This window comes from Perca fluviatilis, chromosome 13, assembly GCF_010015445.1.
Source record: "Perca fluviatilis chromosome 13, GENO_Pfluv_1.0, whole genome shotgun sequence".
Taxonomy (NCBI): Eukaryota; Metazoa; Chordata; class Actinopteri; order Perciformes; family Percidae; genus Perca; species Perca fluviatilis.
This window is the reverse complement of record NC_053124.1, coordinates 11,734,855-11,758,953: the sequence shown is the minus strand read 5'-3', so window position 1 is coordinate 11,758,953 and position 24,099 is coordinate 11,734,855. Positions and strand designations below refer to the sequence as shown.

The 24,099-nt window shown below is 38.9% G+C and overlaps 2 protein-coding genes across 2 annotated transcripts; both read left to right on the top strand.

Moving 5' to 3' along the window:
• The first annotated feature begins 6,986 nt into the window (after window positions 1-6,986).
• LOC120571860 (sodium-dependent neutral amino acid transporter B(0)AT1-like) lies at window positions 6,987-15,876 on the top strand. The gene is made up of 12 exons (XM_039820962.1): window positions 6,987-7,379; window positions 9,062-9,202; window positions 9,835-9,972; window positions 10,122-10,303; window positions 10,428-10,538; window positions 11,112-11,224; window positions 11,308-11,436; window positions 11,524-11,680; window positions 11,795-11,999; window positions 12,083-12,242; window positions 13,968-14,130; window positions 14,263-15,876. Exons 1-12 carry the CDS (start codon window positions 7,181-7,183, stop codon window positions 14,470-14,472), a joined length of 1,908 nt encoding a protein of 635 aa, XP_039676896.1. The 5' UTR covers window positions 6,987-7,180; the 3' UTR covers window positions 14,473-15,876.
• Window positions 15,877-15,981: 105 nt separating this feature from the next.
• Window positions 15,982-23,303, top strand: LOC120571859 (sodium-dependent neutral amino acid transporter B(0)AT1-like). The gene is made up of 12 exons (XM_039820961.1): window positions 15,982-16,253; window positions 16,870-17,010; window positions 17,720-17,857; window positions 17,948-18,129; window positions 19,352-19,462; window positions 19,545-19,657; window positions 20,002-20,130; window positions 21,131-21,287; window positions 21,376-21,580; window positions 21,707-21,866; window positions 22,107-22,269; window positions 23,043-23,303. Exons 1-12 carry the CDS (start codon window positions 16,055-16,057, stop codon window positions 23,181-23,183), a joined length of 1,839 nt encoding a protein of 612 aa, XP_039676895.1. The 5' UTR covers window positions 15,982-16,054; the 3' UTR covers window positions 23,184-23,303.
• Window positions 23,304-24,099: the final 796 nt, after the last annotated feature.

The window sequence follows — 24,099 nt, the reverse complement described above, 5'->3', positions numbered from 1 at the left end:
CTTGCTTTAAGACTGTATTACCATGTAAGGTCATATAAAGTGGTTGATCACCCCCAAGCTGCATCTATGAAGGGAGGGGGATGAATTGTGTTTAAAAAGAGAAGCTTTGCAAGTCAAAGGGCCTCTTTTTTTGAGCAGCACCAGACTCCTAGTGCTCTCAGCACAGGGGTTCAGTACCTCCCTGGATGGCCAGGAAAAGGGCCGAGAGGCACCTCCCTGGGGGACCAAGGAAAAAAAAGGAGCTCGCGCGCGCTCGCTCGATCCCTTGGGTTCGTTTTCTGTTTTTGACCAAGACTCTGTCTTAGAGTAATTTTTGAGTGACTGAACTCTGTTCATTTTTCATTTATTTTGTTTGCTTGTTAACTTTTTGCTGTTTTATAAAAAAAAATAATAATAAAACCACCTGTGTTCGTCTTGAGCAAGGTGACCCAAAAGCTCCTGTAAGTCTTTTTTTGCTCTTTTAGAAGACTCTTTCCTTTTTTTTTCCCCTTTTTCTTCCTTTTTGCCATTTGCCTGAGTGACCAGGGACCCCCTCCAAAGGAGAAGTGATGGCCTCCTCTTTAGCCGTGCGGTTTGCAGCAACCCCGGGGACCGACCTGACAAGCAGACCTTTGATCCTCCAGCCGAGCGGAAACCTCTGTGACCAAGGCAGAAGTGGCTGTTCGAGTGTGAGTAATCAATTGTAACTGTTTGGTTATAAAGATCTTCTGTGTGCTGTGTATTTCACATACGGGGGACATCTAGGTTGTCAATCTAAAGCCTCTTGTCTCGTCATCGGGTTTCCACTGTAGCGAGATCCCGCCAGTGCGGGGGTGTGTGTGTCTCTCTAAAAATAATCTAAAAATCATAGGAAAGTATTTCAACTAATTCTTCTTGAACCTGTTTATAATTTTGAACATAATATTTATAAATACAGGGTGTGTGCGTCTCTTTAGAAATAATCTAAGAACCATAGAGAAGTATTTCCATTAATTCCTTTAAACCTATTAATAGTTATAATACAATATTTATAATATTTGAACCTATAATATTTTAATACCTACAGTATTAAATATAGGGAAGTATCTGAAACAACTCCTCTAATATAGGCTTAACCATCCGCCCCGCTGACAGTATCTGTAACGGCTGTACGGCAGAAGAGGGCTTAGAGGGCGAGGGTTATCGGGGGGGAGAGGGGGGGTTGGCTTTAAAAGAAAAAGCGATACTATGCCTCGATAACTGTCACATCGTTCCACAATATAAACATATGAATAAGTCAATAATTATTATTTTAATAGCTTTCTATTGTATTAACTTCTATGTGTAAAGGCTTTAGGCTGCCCAACACGTTATTGTAGGCCCAGTTTAAAATGCACCAAAGGGGCTCCCTGCTCCATCTCTCTTTCAGTTTAGGCATCCTTGGCCTAAAAAACGTTGAAGACCCCTGGTGTAAAGTGAGCAAAATCTATTTCTATGTCATTAAACTACTAAGGGAACTATCAGTGGGGATCCCCTCTTTGTTACCACTGGAGGACAGAAAGCCACTTCTTTTAACACTGATAAAGGGAAAACACAGCACATATTATTATAAATAATGTGCATCTTAAGTTAATGACTGGTTGTAAAGATAAGAACAAAGTACAAAACGTTCTTCGAACACCCTGACAACCGCTCACTGTGCTCTCTTATCTGTAGCTCGGTCACATTCTCCAGCCTTCGTTAATCTAAATATAGGCTGGTAATTCCTATCCATAAATCATCAACTCAAATGAGTTTATCAATATGAATCAGCTGAGTCATACCTGTGACATGGCAGAGTTAGTATATTTAATTCTTGCCATCAAAATTCAAACCAAACTTCCCTGTTATACCACAGATCCTGGGTGTTAAGGGTTCAATGAATGATAACAAGACATTTGTTGACTATCATAATTATAACTTATGGTTACCAAACAACTGACATGACAGGATATTTAAGGGAACACAGTGATGTGATAACACAGTAGTTCTGAAACTACTGTAAAAGACACTTTTTCATGTTACTCGTCTACTAATTTCCCAGGGAAATGATTTACTATTTGTTTTTGAACCAAGAGAGCTCCAGGGAGAACTACTACTTGTCGATTTACCCCACAGAGCGTAAACACTCACATTTAGCCTCATAAGAGAATGCCAACGATGGTCGTTCAGATTTAATCTATAAGTATCCAGAAGCTACTTCTTGTAGTTTCTCGCAGAAGAAAAGCATGAATATCAGCAAAAAATGCAGTGTAATGCCTGCCTTTACCCTTGCACACCCAATGGACACCTAAATGAGTACTTATGAAGTTTTGGTTTTTCCAAAAGATTAGGGCTGGGCGATATGGAGCAAATTAAATATCATGATATTTTTACCAAACACCTCAATATCGATACCGCAACAATATTGTAGTGTTGACTAATGGTGCTTTCACAAAATATTTACACCATGAGATTTTTGATAAATAATCCTCAGTAATGTGGATATAATGACTAAGTGGGTAAAGGCAAATAATACAACAGCTAGAACAGTCTGGTAAGTTCAGAAAATGACATCACTTTACTGTAATGCAGCCTTTAAAACCAGGAAAAGACAACACTTATGCCATATTACGATATCCTAAATCTAAGACGATATCTATTCTCGTATCACAATATCGATATAATATAATATAGAGCCCAGCTCTATGTGAGAGAAAATTATTCTAGTCGACTCCTGTTCTCTTGTCTGTAATCTCACAGACAATGTGTTGCTTATTAACAGTTCCTGATGCACATTTACCCTCAGGTTGGATACAAATCCACTAAATTGGTTCTTCCAAACCCTGGACTTGCTTGAAGATTGGATCCCCTCTCATGAGGACCCAAATGGGACAACAAAGCCCAGTATCTGCTCACCTGCGTGGGCTTCTGTAGGGACTTGGCAATGTTTGGAGGGTCCCTTATCTGCCACACCTCAGGAGGAGGTAGGCTGTGTGAAATTAATGGAAGAAAAAAAGCATTATAATGCAAGTTTCTTTAAATAAGAATTCTATATGGAAATATAATCATAATTGAATAATCTTATTCAGCATTAAATTAAATGCTTTGATTCTGAACATTTAGGCTGTTGAATACACACATTATAACGGTTTGTATGTATAAGTGTTAATTGGTCAGCCCTAAAATATCAATAACATGCAAGAAGTTTTGTTAGCATCATTTGTGTTCATAATTCACACGTCTTGAGTTAGATGTATGTAGTTTTTGTTAAAGACACCGGATTCTGGTGTGAGTTGAAGGATATAAAAACTAAAGAAATACGTATTGAGCAAACATACTCCATTATCCAAAGTGGCACCAATAAAATAAAACCACAATGCATCATTATGATCATTATATCTGCACTTAAAGTGATTCAGGTTAAATATTAACTCGTAGAGGTGAATGAATGCTGTATAAAGCTAGCATTTTACAGCAAAGAACCACTGATGTGTACATGGTCATTTATGAGCTTAGAAGTTTAAAAATACCAATGTGAGTGGAGAGAAGAAGCAATGAATATTGGAGAACCCGGCTTTGAGGCTTTGAACCCTTGGCTGAGGGGGGTTATTAGATATGAACATAAACCTGACTATGGCTGAGGTATTGTCTGAGAGGTGCTCACATATCACCATCACTTATCGGACAAACCAGCATGGCTCAAGTTAGAAAACACTAACTTACCACCTACACAAGAGCAATACAAATACAACAATAAATTGCAAAAATTAAAAAGAAACTTCATTTATAAGAGTGATATTTACCAAGTGCTGTTGGTGGTCAAGCTGATATTACCTTATCCTATTTGAGTTTAACAGTGAGATGGCTGAGGGTATGACGGAGTATTTATATATGTTGGTTTTGACTAGGGGGAACCAGAAGGCAGGGTCTGAAACTCTAGGTGGAGAGGGTGGGTGCTGTCAGACAGAATGGATTCTGCTTCCTTTACCAACTGTTAAAAGAAACCAGTATATGAAACCAGTATAGCAACGTTACATATGGGGATAACATTGTAATATGTTACTATAAGTACATCAAATAAATCATCTGCAACATTTCCGAAACATTTTCGTAAAACTAAATCGGTTTTGAACATCCTAATATCAACTAATTAAAACAAGACAAAGAATCCATAGCCATGCTCCCAACTCTGTGAGGATAGTTAAGGACAGCTGTACTTTGTACTGTAAGCTAACGTCAGCATGCTAACATGCTCAAAATGTCAATGCTTAACATGCTGATGCTTAGTAGGTATAATGTTAGAATACTAAACATTTGCTAATTAGCACTCAACACAAAGTACAGATGAGGCTGATGGAAATGTTAACACATTTAAATGTTGACCTGATGATGGTGGAAGATAAAAAAAAAGTTATGGGATTACCAAAGTGAATGCAATTCATCCTGTGGAGGACGTTTCTTTTTATCTTGAACTTACTGTAAACCCTCAAGGAAATGCTGAGATAAGCGGAAAACCTTTCAGAGGTGGATATCCGTTTTCCCAGCTATCTCTGTGACACTGAAGTCAAGCCAGGAGAGTCTACATATTACTCTTGATCGGTTGACATTTAACTTGTATTACCACTGAGAGCCTCAGAGACACAAGTAACAATCTGTAGTGGAATTTAATAGCCCCTAGGACACAATATGTCAAAAACTCTACCTCAAGAATATTAAATATATATATTATTCATAACGATCATAATTTGATGCGTGATTAAGATTTTTCACTTCAGCTGTTTTAGATGTCTGCTATCTAAAAGGAAATCCTGACAGCAACTGAAATTTCAGCCCTGAGCCTACTTTATCAGCCGTGATGTTCTTATTTCATGCTGTGAGGCAGAAATTATAGACCAATTTCATGTGTTGACGTGTTGTTAAGAATATCTAACGTTGCAACGATCACACATGGTTGCAGTAAACAAGGTGCTAACGTGCACAGCTCTTCTATCCGTCCAGTTGTCCAAGCTTATGTACCTTTGTCCCCCAGGTGCTTTTATGATCCCTTTTCTTATCCTGCTCCTCCTGGAGGGGATCCCACTGTTGCACCTGGATTTTGCAATCGGCCAATGGCCTAGAAAGGGCTGTGTGGGGGTTTTGGGCTGCAACTAACCCATACTTGACTGGAGTTGGTGAACGGAAGAATGAATATTAGTCTGCTATGAAATTCATGCTTGGAATCTGTTTTCCTGATCTTGAGTCAAAATGTTGGATGCACTTGTCTTATCCAGCTGTCATCATTATGGTTATGGTTAGTAATCCTCATGTACGCTTAGCACTACTATGGAAGTCCATTAATACCTACAGTGTTAAAGTCTGTACAACACTGTTGCATTTCCCCTTCCGTTACAGGTATTGCGTCCATGAACGTCTCATTCTTAGTGGGCATACTACAACACCATCATGGCCTGGGTGATGTGGTACTTCTTCAACTCATTTCCAGAGCCCGCTGCCATGGAGCCAGTACATACTTTGATTGTGTTGGTCATCGTTGTGTTTTACTTTGTCACCAAATTCAGCACCAAACTGATATACAACACCTGGAATCCAAGCTTGGTATGTTTACCAACTGTTGTTAACTTCAATCCTTCAAATTATCATATATATATATATATATATATATATATATATATATATATATATATTGAAATCTTTTTCTTGTCTTGTTTACAAGATAAACAACTTCCGGGTGTTGGAGACATTACCCTATCCCAGCTGGGTCTACATTATTATCTTCCTTCTGGCTGGACTTCCCAGCCTTTTGAGCCCAGGATTTTACTTTGTACATATGGTTCCATAGATGCTGCTGCAAAAAGAAATCCATCAATAAACTTGAGCTCAACACTGTATGTGCCAAAGTCAACATGTACGACACTCACTAGATTGACAAGAAAATTACACTGTTGCTTGACGGATGTAAACTCATATCAAAATGAGACACATGCCATACTGTTTTAGGGCATGAGGGATAGGTACCTTAAAATTTGGTGTAATTATTTCAAAACAAGAGGATTTGGATTTGTTTGATGATGTGGCTACTTTACTTTGTTAAAATTTGGTTTGTTGAAGTGGGTTCACTTTTGAAATGAACATACTGTATTTTGTGTGTGCTGAGATATTTATTGTGTTGATACTGTGTTGAAGTATAGTGACTCAAGGAGGATTGAGCAATGAGGATTATTGTATTTTTTATGGGAAAACTGAATAAATGGTTTAAGTCCAAAGATGGCAGGTTAGGTCAGCTGTCAACTCTAAATTGCCACTGGATGTGAACGTGAAGGTGAATGTGTCTGTCCAAGATGCACCCGCTTCTCACCCAATGTCAGCTGGGATTGGCTCCAGGCGCCTGCGACACCTCAAGGATATAGGCGCGTATTTCTAATGGAATGGAACAAGTATATAAACAGAAATTTGGTTACGGGCAAATGTAGATGTAATTTGGAGGATACACATATGATATCTTAATGGACATCCTTAAAATAACTCTTGATATGATTGCTATGGATTGCCACTATCAGCATAGGTGTACTGACTGAAATTATATGCTTGTAAATCCTGATGCAATAAAACATGGATCTGATTTCTCAAGGACTTGAAATGGCGTGGCCTGATAGTTCAGATAAGCTATGGTATGATGGGAAACGTGATGCCTCTGACTGCACAGTGTTTCATTATTTATTTCAATGTCAAACAAAGTGAGACAAAACATCTCCTTGGATATGTTTGTTAACCATCAAGAAAACCTTGTGGTCTTAAGAGGAGTGATATACTGTAGTTAGTAAACAGCCAATAATACAATGCTCCATGTCACTCACAAAGTGACAATACCGTACTCATCTTTCAGGGAAACGTGTTGGGGGAGGCACGTTATGTGATGTATTAATCATTATCTAGGAGGATCCACCCCTTTCCACTTAACCTTGCTGACATTACATGATACGACAGGCTGTAATGAGCCAATTATAAGTGTGGGGCAGGTGCCATAGGTTGCATTATACTTCAGAGCCCTTCTTCAGAACATACAGTTGGGGTAAAGTACTCAGAGAGAGATAGGATCCATGGATAATCAGTAACAGCTTACACAGAGGAGACTGAATGAGAAGGAAGACTCAACAGCTATATTGACAATTTCTGAGACCAGTGAAATTTACAAGAAGCCGCTATGAAGCTGAAGTTGCCAAACCCAGGACTGGATAACCGGATCCCCTCTCATGAGGACCTGGAGAGGATGGAGAAGGAGGAGGCAGGTGACCGGCCCAAATGGGACAACAAAGCCCAGTATCTGCTCACCTGTGTGGGCTTCTGCGTGGGACTTGGCAACGTCTGGAGGTTCCCTTACCTGTGTCAAAGCCATGGAGGAGGTAGGCTGGGATGAGACTGGGTGTTCTCTGTTTGAGATGGCAGAAAATTAGAAGTGCGTATGAATTATTAAAAGGATTTAAATTTGTCTTTAACTGTTATCAGTAACTTGGGTGGGCTTTTCCAAAACTCAGTCAGTCTGCTTTAGACATAAAATTAAACCAAGTACGTAACATCCAAAATTATAGTGGATTGTAACACATTAACGGACACATTTGAAAGGATTTATTCATTGAAACAGAATATTTTAATATATAATTCACAAAAATGTTGGAAATCTCATCTATGATCAAAACATTTTTAGATGTTTGCAGATTCAGTAGTTGTAGCACTACACACAGTCAGACTGTCTGAATTTTGCTCATAGCCCTATTCGCACAGAACTATTACCAAGGCACAGTTTTTCAAAAGTAATCCAGAGAGATTTTGGATCATGGATTGTATCAAATCTTGGAAATGGGTTTTTCAAAAGCAAAAGAAGGACTCTGAGCTAAAATCACAGCATGTAATCCGATCTTACATTTGATCTGGTTCAAACTTGCCCTTTGGGTTTTTCAAAACTTTGAACTCGGTTTGGGATCTATTTGACCCAAAAAGAAACAGGATTATCCTGATCCCATCAGAAGGGTGGATTCAGTTGAGATTTTTCAAACCAAATTAAATCATAAAAACAATGTTTACTGATGATATATACATTTCTTCATATTTGAAGCATATTTGAAGCATGTCACATCTGAGATATGGTAAACAAAATGGTAAATGGTATTTAACATTATAACAAAATAAGGAATGTAAAATGTTTCTGTTTATTACAGTGTTTCTGTTTCTTAAAATTAAAACAAACAATGGCTATTTGTGGCCACCGGTTTTGCCTACAACAGGTCGGCACCTGTTGTTCTTTGCTAAACCAGTAGGCTACACTGTTGGTTCCATTTAAGGCTCTGGCAAACAGGATTTGGTAATCCTGAAATTTGGTATTTGCATCACAGTGATCCAATCCAATGTTCCTTTAAAAAACTGGCATAAAAGTAAGATGGATCAGGTGATCCTGGATAGCAAAACATGGGATTTCCAAATCCGGATCAATTTGATCCAGATTACATTTTTTGAAAAACTGGGCCCAGGAATTTCTCCCCTACGTCTGTGTTTCGTAAGACACATTCGTTCAGGATTCAATTCACACGAGATTATTAATATCACACAACCTCTGTGTTTGGCAAAATAGGCAGTGGAATTTTAACGTGACAAATAACCGCCATGGCAGATTCGTACGGGATTAAGATGACGACTTCTGAAATGATTACAAATTAAAAGAGGTCCCCAGGTAATACTAGTCCTGTGCAAATAGGGCAGATAAAAAAGAATAGAAATGCCTGTTTTTCTTAGACAGATCTTAAAAGTCAAAAATCAACCAATGAATCCCTAGAAAATATTACAAACTTAAATGTGTTTATTAAGATCAACTGGCAATTTGGTACATACTGAAACTGCTTTCTAAAACTCTATAAACTCATGGTTTATAGAGTACTGCAGGTAATAAAACGTGTATCATGCTTTTTCCAGTTAATGGCTGTCTTTATGGGTGCAGTTTTGAGAATAAGGTCGACTGCTGAATATTTACTTACCATCTTTAAAAGGGACGCATTGTTAACTCCTTATGACAATGTGAATGTTGTACTTCTAGGAGCGTTTATGATCCCATTCCTGATCCTGCTGGTCCTGGAGGGAATCCCACTGCTGCACCTGGAGTTTGCCATCGGTCAGCGTCTGAGGAAGGGCAGTGTGGGAGTGTGGAGATCAATCAATCCATGCTTAACTGGAGTCGGTGGGTCAAAAAATAAAAAGCATGCACATTAGGTTGTGTTGCCCGGGGGATGACAGAAATGTCGGTCTGTAGGTCAGTTGGTCCACCTTGGTGCCAACTGAAATATCTAAAAACAATTTTTAATAAATGAACATGACTTCCTTTACAGTTATTCATTGTCCCCATAGGACTGACTATGGTGATCCTCATACTTTTCCTCTACAGCCATCACCACCATGAGGTTCACTTTTGTAGTTTTTATTAGATGGATTTCCATGAACTTTAGTACAGACGCACGTGTACTCAACAGGATGAAGTGTGATCAGTTTTCATCTAGTGCCATCATCAGATCGAAATATCACCAAATACCTGCAAAACCAGTTTTTTTTCCCCCATCAGCCTCAGCTGTACTTTGTGTTGAGTGCTAACTAGCGATGTTTTGCATGCTAACACGCTAAACTAAGATGATTGAACATGGTAAACATTATCACTGCTTAACATCAGCATGTTTGCGTTGCCACTGTGAGCATGTTAACATGTCAACGTTAGCGTTTAGCCCGAAGTAACAGCTGTACAGCCTCACAGAGTCGTTAGCATGGCTATAGACTTTAAAAAAGCACTACCACCAGACTAATTGTTTCATTTTGTTACAGGCATCGCGTCCTTGCTTGTCTCATTTTTTGTGGGTGTGTACTACAACACCATCATGGCCTGGATCATGTGGTATCTCTACAACTCTTTTCAAGATCCTCTGCCTTGGAGCCAATGTCCTCTCAATGCTAACAGGACAGGTAAAGTATGCCTACAAACATGAAGAAATCAGTCACAAAGAATACAAAAAAAACCACATCGGCTGTAAAGTCTACTCCGTGGTAACATTTACAGTATTTTGAAGGTTGGTAAAGTTGCCCTTTGCCATCTGCTAATCTGCACTTTGCAGGTGTGGTGGAGGAGTGTGCTCGGAGCAGCAGCGTTGACTACTTTTGGTACAGAGAAACTTTGAACACTTCAACAGCTATTGACGAGGCTGGAGGTCTACAGTGGTGGATGGTGCTAGCCCTGGTGTCTGCCTGGACTATACTGTATGTCTGCTGCATCCGGGGCATCGAGACCACTGGAAAGGTCTGAAAGTCACATAACATCGGAATAATCTGATGCAAGAGTGATGCCTGCTTGCGTGCATATATGGTCATTCTAATATACAGATATGTCTTTGGATCATGTTGTAATTTTTTCCTTTGCTCAGGCTGTGTACATCACGTCCACTCTGCCATACTTGGTCCTCACAATCTTCCTTATCAGAGGACTGACTCTGAAGGGATCGGTAGAGGGAATCAAGTTCCTCTTCACACCAGATGTAAGCACTGTTGTAACACACCAACCAACACTTGTCAGTATAATTAATACAATTTTGGAAAATGCTCTCATTCTCTTGCCGAGTGTTCGATAAGAAGATACAACTCTGTCTGCTAAATATAAGACTACAACCAGCAGTTTAGCTGTAGCCTACTATTGGCCACATATTATGTGATTCATTACATGCAAGTGGATGTTAAATGCTGAGCATTTTTTAAATATTAGTAAGCTAGTTGGTGTGATTTTGGCTATTGTAATTTCTGTATTGAAAGATCAGCAAGTCTTGGGGGTGTGATTTGGACTTGGTTTAAAATACTTTTAAAAAAACTCAATTTATCATCCAGTTAGTTGTAATAACCTCACACAACTAATCAATCTGGAAGATCAGACTTGAGATAAAACTTTGATCATGGTGTACAGTACTATCACACATTAATAATTAACAATGGCCAGGACAGTAGAAGTGTTTACTGTCAGCTCTATACAACAAAAAATATCACAACAGGAAACAATTAGCATAGGAATCCTGGCTTAATTCCATTGTTAATATGGGCTTCTTTCTATTGTCTTAAAGGTAAACGAATTAATGAATCCAGCGACCTGGTTGGACGCAGGTGCTCAAGTTTTCTACTCCTTCTCTGTAGCCTTTGGAGGGCTCATCTCATTCTCCAGTTACAACTCTATTCAGTGAGTAACTGCCTAAACTGCCCAGTAACACAATGAGCCTTCTTTTGAACATTTCTCCTCACATGATCTTCATTGTCTGTTAGCAACAACTGTGAGCAGGATGCCGTTCTCATCTCCATCATCAATGGCTGCACCTCAGTGTACTCTGCCACGGTTATCTACTCCATCATCGGCTTCAGGGCCACGCAAAAATATGACGACTGCACAGCAGAGTGAGTTTCAAATGGCACAAAAAAGGCTTTAAAGCAATTAGGATGCACTTACTAAAACTGAATCATCTCGCTGTGCTTTCATTTTAGCAACATCTTGAAGCTGATAAATGCCTACAACTATCCTGAAAACAGCATCACAGAAAGCAACTATAATGATGTTCTGATCCACCTCAACCAGACAACTCCAGATATCATTCAAGGATTACAACTACAGACCTGTGACATGCAAGCTTACCTCAGTCAGGTCAGTATTGTTGGACAATTTGAAACAGAATTTAGCTGTTTTCAATCTTACTGAAATGATTTAGCATTTAGGCATTTAGAGCCTATGGTTGAAATATTTGGTGTACTACTTCAGGGCGTGGAGGGAACAGGACTAGCCTTCATCGTGTTCACAGAGGCCATCATCAAAATGCCTGTTTCTCCTATGTGGGCTGTCCTCTTCTTCATCATGCTCTTCTGCCTCGGCCTCTCGACTATGTTTGGGAGCATAGAGGGAGTGGTGGTTCCTTTGCAGGACCTCAAATTGCTGCCTCAAACTTGGCCCAAAGAAGTGTTCTGTGGTAATTTCCTGAAGTTCCTATTCAGTATAAAATGTCAGGATAAAAACATTTGATGTAACCACTTTTTTGTATTGTTTTTTCAGGTCTGACTTGCGTAATCTCTTTCGCTCTTGGGCTGATCTTTACCCTGCGCTCTGGAAACTACTGGCTAGCTCTTTTTGACAACTTTGCTGGCTCTATCCCCCTTCTGGTCATCGGATTTTGTGAAATGATCGCTGTTATATACGTCTATGGCATAGACAGGTAAGTCTATCCAAGAAGGGACTATGGGTACAGAGTACCCAAGGTAATGGCTTTCTAGCCACGCTACTGGCTCTGTGTTTAGTGCTAATTAGCAAATGTTAACACACTAACATCATAACCTGACATGGTAAACATTATATCTGCTAAACATCAAAATTGTCACTACCCAATCCATACCGGAAACACGATTTGTTCAGGTCATGCACATCAATTGAACACTTTGGGTTTCTGATACGAATCGTGTGGTGACAAGGATGTTAAGGTTTCAAATATACAAATTATTCTGCACTATTGCACTATATATATGTGTATATATATATATATATATATATATATATATATATATATATATATATATATATACACATAGTGTATATGTGTGTGTGTGTGTGTGTGTTTGTATATATATATATATATATATATATATATATATATATATATATATATATATACACACACACACACATATACACAACATACCGGTCAAAAGTTTTAGGGTCTTAGAAATTTCCATTCTACCCCATTACAGACAGAATACCAGCTGAGATCAGTTGCATTGTTTTTTTTAATCAGGGCAGCAGTTTTCAGATTACATTATATGCTTAAATAATTGCAAAAGGGTTCTCCAATGTTTTCTCAGTTAGCCTTTTAAAATGATATCAGATTAGTAAATGGAATGTGCCTTTGGAACATTGGATGAATGGTTTCTGATAATGGGCAATGTAGATATTGCATTAAAGATCAGCCACTTCTTTCTACAACAGTCGACAACCCTTTTGTAATTATGTAAGCACATAATGTAATCTGAAAACTGCTGCCCTGGTTAAAAACACAACTGATCTCAGCTGGTATTTTGTCTGTAATCGAGTGGAATGGAAATTTCTAAGTGACCACAAACTTTTGACCGGTAAGTGTGTGTGTGTGTGTGTATGTATGTATGTATATATATATATATATATATATATATATATAGATATAAAACCTTCTCATTCAATGGTTTCCTTTATTTTCATGACTATGTTACATTGTGAATTATTACTTAACAAAAAGTGAAATAACTGAAAACATATCTTATAATTTAGATTCTTCAAAGTAGCCACCCTTTGCTTTTTTGATAGTGCTGCAAACCCTTGGTGTTCTCTCAATGAGCTTCATGAGGTAGTCACCTGAAATGGTTTTCACTTCACAGGTGTGCTTTGTCAGGGTTAATTAGTGGAATTTTTTTCCCTTTATTAATAAAAAAGCAAAGGGTGGCTACTTTGAAGAATCTAAAATATAAGACATGTTTTCAGTTATTTCACACTTTTTTGTTAAGTACGTAATTCCATATGTGTTCATTCATAGTTTTGATGCCTTCAGTGAGAATCTACAATGTAAATAGTCATTAAAATAAATTAAAAAAACGCATTGAATGAGAAGGTGTGTCCAAACTTTTGGCCTGTACTGTGTGTGTGTGTGTATATATATATATATATATATATATATATATATATATATATATATATATATATATATATATATATATTTTTCCTCCCATTTATGTAATGTTTTACTCGAGGTTACTAAAGTAACAGAGTGGATTTTTATGTCCTTTAAAGTCCAGTAATGCAAGCCACACAGGCTGCTTTATTTACTGTATCTAATACAAGTACAAGGCTGTCTTTTATGGCTGCTTTGATACACACTCAGCTGACATTATGTCTCCCTCTTATTGCTTCCAAACAGGTTTAACAAGGACATTGAGTTTATGATCGGCCACAAGCCCAATATTTTCTGGCAGGTGACATGGAGGTTTGTCAGTCCACTCATTATGGTCATCATCTTGGTTTTCTACTTTGTAACCCAAATCACCAAGAATCTCACTTATTTGGTGTGGGACGAGGAGGCGGTAAGTGTGCAAGCTTAAAGACCTTTTTAGATGTATTATTGATGGTGGTAGGAATCCACCTTTTCCATTTCAGACCGCTTGTATGTCGCACCTTGCTGTATATTTTAACATGTTTCTTGACTCTGGCCGTAGGCGAACTTCCCCACCCTGGAACCACGTCCGTTTCCTTCCTGGATCTATGTCATCATCTTCATCCTGGCTGGAGTTCCCAGTTTAGCCATCCCAGTGGTCGCCCTCTTCAAATTCATCCAGAGGAAATGCTGCAAGCAGAAAGACTACAGTGACAACACAGTGGACACTATCTCTGCCAAAATACAAATGAATGACAAAATGAAGTTTTAGATAGCTTTAACTTATATTTAATAACAAAGTATTTAATAAAATATGGATATGAAATAAAAATATGGACTTAATATGGCTTTTTTTTTCTTCCTCATGCCTTGTACAATGACAGAAGATTAGTAACTACTGACTTTTATCTGTGAAAAGTATTTTCTGTAAAATAATGTCATTTCGAGAGTAATTGTTGTTTGCTTTGCTTGCTGTACTATTGTGATAGGAGTTTCTTGCTGTGCCGTGTTTGACGTGTGTGTGTGTGTGTGTGTGTGTTGTAAGGGTTGCCAACCGTCCCGTATACAGGATCGTCCTGTTTAAAAACAAAAGCAATGACCCTTACTGAAGCAATACGGGGACGTGATTTGTCCCGTATTTTCGTGCACACCCTACTCTAACGCTTACGCTACGTTTGCACATGCTTGAAATGACATGATAAATAATAAAACTAAAAAGAGTTTCACAAGACATAGTGGAGAAGTATTTAACCCCGTATTCACGGAAGAGACTGACAGGTATGTCACTCAATGTCATCACTGCCCTGGTTACAGAGATTCAGAAAGAGGATTTTAGCGAAGCTAACTGGCTGTTGGCTGTAACTACATATTTTGCACAAATATATGAGAGTGGTATCAAACTTGTGTAACTCTGTTTCCAAAAAAGGTGTTACTATTCTTTTACAGTAGTATTGTAAGTTGACAAAAGTGCATGTGTCCAAGTAAACAAAAATAATGTTTATTTTTAATATTTTGTAAATAACAACACAAGCTTAATTCTTGTTAAGACTTTGTAAGCATGTCTTTTTGAATAAATGCATGGCATCAAGTCCCTTTTACACCATTTTGTGTTATTTGAGATATTTGGCGTATTGTGTGGCCTACACAATCGTAAAGTGTTTTATGCGTGGGTATATTACAGCACTGCACTTACACTGCCATAAATGGTCAGTTTATGATCTGTTAAAAATCCTCTCTCCAGTTCAGATTTAAGAGCAAAATGAAGTGGTTACTATTCGCAGAAATGTATGCTATGAAAATAAATCATGCGGAATATCATGAGGTCACAAGGGCTTTTCAGGATTTGGCCTGGCAACAGTTGCAAAGAGGCACACATTTGGATTTGTTAAAAGAACCAATACAATCTCTGGTGTAATAATGTCCTGTCTTAACCCTGAAAATGATTTTTGAATAAAATAAAATAAAATACTTGAATAACAAATTACCAAAGCAATTGGGCATGATCCTTTCTCACCTGTTAGACAAAGGAGGCCATCCACCATGTGATCAAGCTTAATAATTACTTTTTTGTGTTGTCTACTTTTTTGCAGACTGGCATGAAATTTTGTATATTTGACACATACGTATTATTTGAATGACTGACTGGTTATTCAAACTGTACAGGAGACAACAGTACAAAGTATGCATTCCTTGGCTAATGTATGACCAACAATAGACAATAAAAAGTAAAAGATCATAAACTTGTTTCAACATTGCTGAGTCCCCCATATTTGGATAACACGTTTCTACCTAGTTCCTCACTAAGCGTTCAACCGTAGTGGACATTACTTCTCTGCTTCAGGACACATGTTGGCATGCGACTGGTATTTCCTAACCCAGGGCTGGATCTCCGGATCCCTAACTATGAGGACCTGGACAGGATGGAGACGCAGGAGGCCGATGACAGGCCCAAGTGGGACAACAAAGCCCAGTACATCTTAACCTGTGTGGGCTTCTGCATTGGGCTCGGTAACGTGTGGCGATTCCCTTACTTGTGTCAAAGTCATGGAGGAGGTAAGACAAAAAGATGTTGAATAAGTGTTGGACAAATTAAAGTGTGAGGTACCCGGGAGTGCATTTATAAGGATCTTGTGTAAGTTTGTGGTGCATCTGATCTAAAATGAATAAACCATTTCCTTGTTCAATAAGGTCACTGGTCCCTACCTAAGGCTAAGTTAAATACATCACTAATTTATGGCTAGATAGTGTCATGGAATTTGCATGAAATTATATTAATGATTTTCTGGGATTTGTTAACTAGAAGGTTCAAGGGCATACAGTTAAAACCACTGTCCATAGTCCATGTCATGGACCATATGTGGATCCAAACAACATCAATGTTAGACATAAGTCTGCTGTAGCCTACAATTGCATGTTTTTGTTATACCAAAACCACAAAGGAAACTGGTGTTGTCTTAAAGAGAGCGCTACACAGCAAACCACCTCTGATACAGAAACAGACAACATTAATAACATCAACGCTCACTTTGTAACCAAGAACATGAGAAGACCTACCTCATGTGTGCCATTTTCACATTTCAATGATGTCCTGATTGTCATGTTGACATTTTTCATGCATAGAATTAAAAAATTCCCAACCTACCAACCGCTTATAACATACATTTTTCAGGTGCCTTTTTGATTCCCTACCTGATCCTGCTTGTGGTGGAAGGAATGCCTCTCCTGCTGCTCGAGTTTGCCATCGGCCAGCGTCTCAGGAAAGGCAGCGTGGGAGTGTGGAGGGCCATCAGCCCATATCTGACTGGCATTGGTATGTAAAATAGGCTCTGAAAAAGAAAGAAAAAGAAAAAAAAGACCCCCTGGCACCACATTCACACATAAGCGGGAATTTGTAGCCTGTGAGTGTGATAGGTACAATATAGGGCTGGGCCACAATTCAATATGATAATTTATCGTGATTCAGTGGAAACATATCGTGATGAAATCATATATCAAGACATTGTGATATACAATAACGTTGTCTGAATTGATAATACCAAGCATACTAACTAAATTTTCTCAGAAAATCAGTTTTTGAGTGAATATCATTTGAACAATTGCAGATTTGTTTTAACATCACAGTATTTTCATGCATGCATGCAAACACAGTCAGTATATAGCTGGAAAAAATCTGTTAAACCATTATTGATTATTGATCTCATTGTAAAAAATATTTTGTGAAAGCACCAACTGTCAACCCTACAATATCGTCGCAATACCGATATCGATGTATTTGGTCAAGAACATCGTGATATCTGATTTTCTCCATATCGCCCAGCCCTAGTACAATATACATTTTAAACCCAATGAATAGACTAATAAAAAAGTAATCCCTCTCAATCATCACTTGTGACCCACTAGAAGTGTGTGGCGTCGTCTGTACCCTGCCCCCTGTATTTTCTGTAATTTGAGCGTTGTGTTTACAAAGAGTAAGCGATACTCTATACATATTACACATTTAATGATTCTGTCCTACTCAGGTGTAGCCTCCATGCTGGTGTCCTTATTGATTGGACTGTACTACAACACCTTAATAGCCTGGATCTTGTGGTATCTCTTCAATTCCTTTCAAGACCCGCTGCCTTGGACCCAGTGTCCTCTCAATGACAATGGGACAGGTAGGTAGGTTGACTATACACACATTTTCCGCTAACATGCATACCAAAGCACCCAAATTGTATCCTTTATGTGTATTTGTTGCTCTTCAGGATTTGTACCAGAGTGTCAACGGAGCTCCACTGTAGATTACTATTTTTACAGAGTGACTCTTAATAGTTCGGCCTCTATAGCGGACTCTGGAGGAATCCAATGGCCCATAGTACTCTGTCTGTTAACTGCCTGGACAGTCATTGCAATCTGCTGCATAAGAGGGATCGGCACTTCAGGCAAGGTCTGTTGAACTTTCAGTAAATTGACCGTTAGCTAAGCCCCGCCTCCTGTAGTTACTCTTGCTATGCCTGTCAAACTTTCCGTCCTCACAAAGAACATTTACAGTGATAACCATGGATGTATTATTGAACTGGATACGGCCCAAAATGCATTTTCCCCAAAAGACCACGGTTGAAAACGAGACGTCTGTGACGACTGTTGACAAGAAACCTCAAGCTATCAACTTGGTCAATTATTACTTTTTGTATTATATATTTTTAAGCCATGGGGGTTTCTAGAAGGTGTGAACTCTGTTCGCCCCTCCACCAGTTCTGCTGAATGTATGCAAATTTGTGCTCGTGTCTATCTTGTGTTAAGTATTGGTTGTGCTTTTTATGGTTGACGTTGAATGGTGATGTCATGTGGCTACGAGTTGCTCATCAGGACAGGGAAATCAACTCGCCAGTCTTCTGCTGACTCTGCTAACCTGGCTGGTCAAGGTTTTCAAATGTAGCTAACACATCAGAGTTAACACGAGGAAAAGGTAGAGAAGATGAGCACCAGCTACAATAACGACCAAATGGACAAGCAAGGCCATCTCTGTGTCTATATCTACATCAGAGGCACTTCGAGGCAAGCGTGGAAGAATTAAACACTGACGGCAATTCAAGGATCTGTCAACATGGCGCTGTCAACACTGTCTCTTTAAGCCCCCCTCTCGAAAAAAAAAAAAAAAAATCTTGAAAAGTCTGCTCTGATTGTTTCCGGGTCTTTTGCATCTGCGCTCTAAGCATGTGCATGTGTCACTGTCATTGCAGCCGGGGATTGACTGTAACAGCACTGTAGTGACACTATCTCCCTATATATATATATAGTATATTGTAACATCACAACCGTACGGAAGTCCTGACAGCTTGTTTAAAGGCACCGTTTCTGAATAAGGGCTGTGTGCATATCTGCATGGATTGAGCATTTTGATACTTTCATCATACTTATATAGCACCTCAACCTGCTTTATAATCAATAAAGACATGGAAATCTTACTTTTTACAATATGGGACCTTTAACTTGCAGGAAAATCCAAAGCTTGACAGACGGGCCTCTGTGCCTAGTTATAGTTGCTTAGCGATTGCACCATTTTGGGGGAGGGGTTTAGCAAAATAGTCAATTATGACACATTTTTAACAAAATGTCAATCTAATGTCCATTATTAATGATTTTATTTTTTCTTGTCATGACCTCAGGCAGTGTATGTCACAGCCATCCTGCCTTACATAGTGCTGGCCATCTTCCTGATCCGAGGACTGACTCTTAAAGGTGCCCTGACCGGATTAAAGTTCCTCTTTACACCAGAAGTATGTTTCAAATGTTGATAAGAAAAAAAAGTTGTATCTCATAGCTCAAAGCCAAGTCCCCATGTATGCCGTACTTTTGCAGGTGGACGAGTTGATGAACCCAACAACTTGGCTGGATGCAGGTGCCCAGGTCTTTTATGCCTTTGGTGTGGGATGGGGAGGCCTCATCTCCTTCTCAAGTTACAACCCTGTTCAGTAAGAGACATTAGTCACGTTTACATCCAAATGTATCGCACATTTTAACCAAATCTCTGGAAAGTTGGCAAAAGAAAAAGAGAATGAATGCTTCTTTCCATCCACTACAGTTATGTGAGTTGGTCACTTAAATAAGCAGGAGGTGAAGCCAATTCTTCAGTCAGGAAACCATTATACCACTAAATAAAAAAATATGCATAAAAACTGGTGATTGGAAACACACCAATTAAGATTCATACCAATTATTTGCAGTTCAAGTCTCTTTTTTTTATTGAAAGAAAGGTAGTAGCCAATCTCAGACCCAAGGTCAACATGTGTTGTTTTTGCTTATTTCTTTTTCCAAGCAACAACTGCATGCAAGATGCTGTGATCCTGTCGGTCGTAACTGGCCTCACCTCAATCTATGCTGCCACAGTCACCTACACCATCATCGGCTTCAGGGCCACAGAGAAATATGACAGCTGCATCAGTGAGTGAGTAGTCACAGTACATGGGTTTTAATGTTTTGGAATAGAGTAGTCCTAAAAGTAACTGAAACACAAGTGAGGATACATGGTCTTATATACAGTTTGATTATAATCACACTCTTATCGAGTCAAACCCTCAAATGCCCATATACAAGTTAAATGAGTTACAGTATTGGTTGCTGTTATCATTCCTCCTGGAATGTATTTAGTAGGTTTGGTATACCAAAGTTTTAGCCATGCTAGCAGGGTGGCTCTAGCTACACTTAGGAATGCATTTTTTCATGGAATAAGGTCCGCAGTTTTTGATCTTTTACATTGGAGTCACACTAGGAACGGGACACTTTATAGTGAGTATGGGCAGTAGGAATGATTCCAGCAATCAGTTGTCTATTATAGTGTACGTATGAGCATGGGAGTGTTGTATTAAAGTGCTCATATAATGCTTTTTGGCTTTTCGCCTTTCCTTTATTATGTTATATATCTTTTATTGTGCACGTTACAAGTTTACAAAGTGAAAAAGCCCAAAGTCCACCCCAAAGGGACTTACCATCTCCAACAGAAAACACTGTTCATAAACTGCTCCAAACAGCTCTATTGTAGTCCAGCCTTTACTTCCGTGACGAAGTGCGTCACTTTGTATCACACGTTATAATGCACGCCTAGCTGCTAGCATGGCACGCCCTCATAGTCTGCTTCTGACTGGCTAGTAGTCCTTACCTAGCTACTGCGCATGTGTGACACCCAACAAAGATGGAAGTGAGATGCCTCACTCTGTAGCTAAAACAGAGAGCTCAACACACAGGGTGAAAAGAGGAGCTGCAGCAATGGGCAGTACAACAAAAATATGGTAAACCATGTAACCCTATTCTGATATAACCTCTAAATACAATTATGAACCTGAACATGAGCATAATATGAGCACTTTAAGATAGATTAAAAAAAAAAAAATCTAAATTCATCTTTTCATTATCCAGAGTTCCTAATCCCTGACATATTTTCTCCCTAGTAACATCATGAGATTATTAAATGCATTTCACCTTCCTGAAGACAGCATCTCTACAAGCAACTACGACGCAGCCTTTAATCATCTCAACAGCTCCTCTCCTGATATTATTCTCGGATTGGACATCAAAATGTGTGACCTGCAGACACTTCTCAGTGAGGTGACTGTATTGATGAATATCTGTCAGATTCCATGTTGTTACTGTATTTTGCTCCTAACTGCATTATGACTAATGTGTGTTTGTACAGGGAGTGGAGGGAACAGGTCTGGCCTTCATCGTGTTCACAGAAGCCATCACCCAGATGCCTGGTTCTCCAGCCTGGTCTGTCCTCTTTTTCATCATGCTTTCCTGCTTGGGTATCTCAACCCTGTTTGGCAACATTGAAGGAGTGGTGGTCCCACTGAAAGACCTGAATGTATTCCCTAAAAAATGGCCCAATGAAGCACGGACTGGTAACTTGGGTTTAAAATCCAATTCAATCAGTTCCTCAGTTTTTCCATTCCCAATGAAACATCTTTGGCGTTTGTCTTAGGTTTATATTTTGACAAATCTCTCGTTTTTGTGGACGTGCGTTTCAGGAGTAACATGTGCTGTCGCCTTCATCATCTCCATCCTGTTTGCACAGCATTCAGGGATTTATTGGGTAACTCTCTTCGACAACTTTGCTGGATCTGTTCCACTTCTGACCATTGGTTTCTTTGAGATGATAGCTGTTGTATACATCTACGGCATAGACAGGTTCGTGCTTATTTAAACTATTTTAGCAACACAATGTCCGACTGGGTTTGCTTTATTCATCTTGATACTTGCTATAGAATAAGCATACAGCATTAGCATCATCATGTTATTATGCTATTGAGCTTTATTATTCAGAGCTTTATGGAGATGGTTGACCTATTTAAGTCCTGTGTAACAGCGATGGCTTCATGACATATTTCAAAACTTTTCAAAACTAATTAAACCCCTCTTGTGTGGCAGGTTCAATGAGGACTTGGAGTTCATGGTCGGACATAAGCCCTCCATCTTCTGGCAGGTTACATGGAGGTTCATCAGTCCTCTAATCGTTCTGGTTATTTTAGTTTTCTACCTGGTGACACGAGTCCAAGAAGAGCTCACCTACTTAGTCTGGGATCCCAACTCTGTAAGGACAGAAGCGCTGTGATCAGCTAATATGTCATCCTAAACATCCCTTCTTTATGTTGCCTTTATCTCTAATGTTCACTCATTGCAAAATACACAAATTATATGGCAGGCTAAACATTTTTAGGTTAATGTTGTTCCTCTGTGTTTAAGACAACACATGCTCACTCCCATCCTTGGTGTCTTGGGCATTGTTATTGACGCTAAAAGTCTCCTTTAGTGTCAGATCTAAATGCGCTGGGTCGGGACTATTGTCATCACTTTTGACGCAGTTAGGTTTAGGGAAAGATCGTAGGTGGGCTTATAAAAGGTGCGTTTACGTGACACGAGGGACAAGAATGGGACAGTTGGGTTTAGGAAAAGATCGTGGGTGGGGTTATAAAATGCACTTTTATGTGAGACGTAATGTTTGACCCATCCTCCCCATGCGGAATTTCGGGCTTTAATACTACTTGCTACCGTTGTTGCTCTTAATACTACGTCATCTTAAAGCGCTGCGGAGCTGCAGCTCTGCCCGGTGCGTTCCATACACACGCTGAGGGGTGCTTATTGCGTCGTATCTGACGCTGAGAGACACTGACCAACCGTCCATATTTTAGTTTAGAGTTGGGAGTGAGAACGGGTTGGTTTAAGCATACAACTTGTTAGTAGATAGATAGCCATACTTCACCAAAGTTTAAACAGCCATTGCATACTACATGCACTAATATTTTAATAATATTATTATAATAATTATAATATATTATTAAAATAATATTTTTTTGTGGTTTACAGGTGGAGTTCCCATCTCTGGCATCAGTACCGTACCCTTCATGGATCTACGTGATCATCTTTCTTCTGGCAGGAGTCCCCAGTCTGGCGGTGCCTGTGTATGCATTATGTAGGCTGGTCTTTCTTTGCTGTAAGAAAAAATAGAATCAAAAATGTCCCAAACTGTTTAAAAGTAATACGTTTTCAGAATACAACAAAATGCAAGATTCTTAAAGCACTATACTTATGTTTTATTGATGCACTTTAGTAAACTACTCAAACTTCTGCTCATGTTTTGTGCAAATTTGTTTCTGCTGTATCAATATACTGTACTTACTCATTGCAATAATTAGCCTGCCAAAATGCTTTCTTGTTGTATTGGACCTTTCTATATTCAGAGACAAACTGCATACAGTTTTCCATCCATCCAGGTGTAACATGTAGCATGTAATATGAGCAAATTCAAAAAACATCTTCACCAATTTGACAACACGTGCAGCATTTAGAAAGAAAAGCTGCAAAATGAGAAAACAACCAAATGCAGAAATGTGCAGCAACAGAAACTGTTGAGGGACTTAGACATATACTTGACTGTAAGCATTGTTTAAATAACGGAGTACCTGTTTATTAACCATATAACATACAGCTATATTGTTACTGGGCACTGGGACACATTTTGTGTGACAAAAATATGACATACTTAGCAGTGGTTCCCAACATGGGGTCTGGGCCCCCCTCATGAAGCACCAAAGATCAAAGGGGGCGAGGCTTTGTCTGCTCCGAGGTTGTCAAATTTACGTTTGCACATATTAGCCTAAATTATGATATCACACTTATTGGATAATTTATACAAAAATCTATGTATACAATCAATTTAAAAGGATAATTTTTTTGTAGTCACTCAAAACAAGTAGACTACCTAGAAGGCCAAACACCTCTGTGACCAGTGCTCAGTTTTTTTTTTTAGGTCAGCTAGCTAGCTCATCTTCATTTTCCTGTAGTCACTTTTTTATGAATGATACACGTCTGGAAAACGTAAAAGGGCCAATGACTCATCAGTATCTTTAAAGAAAGGACAGAT

Coding starts and splice junctions, on each gene's coding strand:
- LOC120571859 (XM_039820961.1), top strand. CDS start 16,055: ATGCGACTGGTATTTCCTAACCCAGGGCTGGATCTCCGGATCCCTAAC. Junction 17,858..17,947: donor TCTCAATGACAATGGGACAG/GTAGGTAGGTTG, acceptor GTTGCTCTTCAG/GATTTGTACCAGAGTGTCAA. Junction 20,131..21,130: donor TATGACAGCTGCATCAGTGA/GTGAGTAGTCAC, acceptor TTTTCTCCCTAG/TAACATCATGAGATTATTAA.
- LOC120571860 (XM_039820962.1), top strand. CDS start 7,181: ATGAAGCTGAAGTTGCCAAACCCAGGACTGGATAACCGGATCCCCTCT. Junction 11,681..11,794: donor TGCAAGCTTACCTCAGTCAG/GTCAGTATTGTT, acceptor GTACTACTTCAG/GGCGTGGAGGGAACAGGACT. Junction 12,000..12,082: donor GCCCAAAGAAGTGTTCTGTG/GTAATTTCCTGA, acceptor TTGTTTTTTCAG/GTCTGACTTGCGTAATCTCT.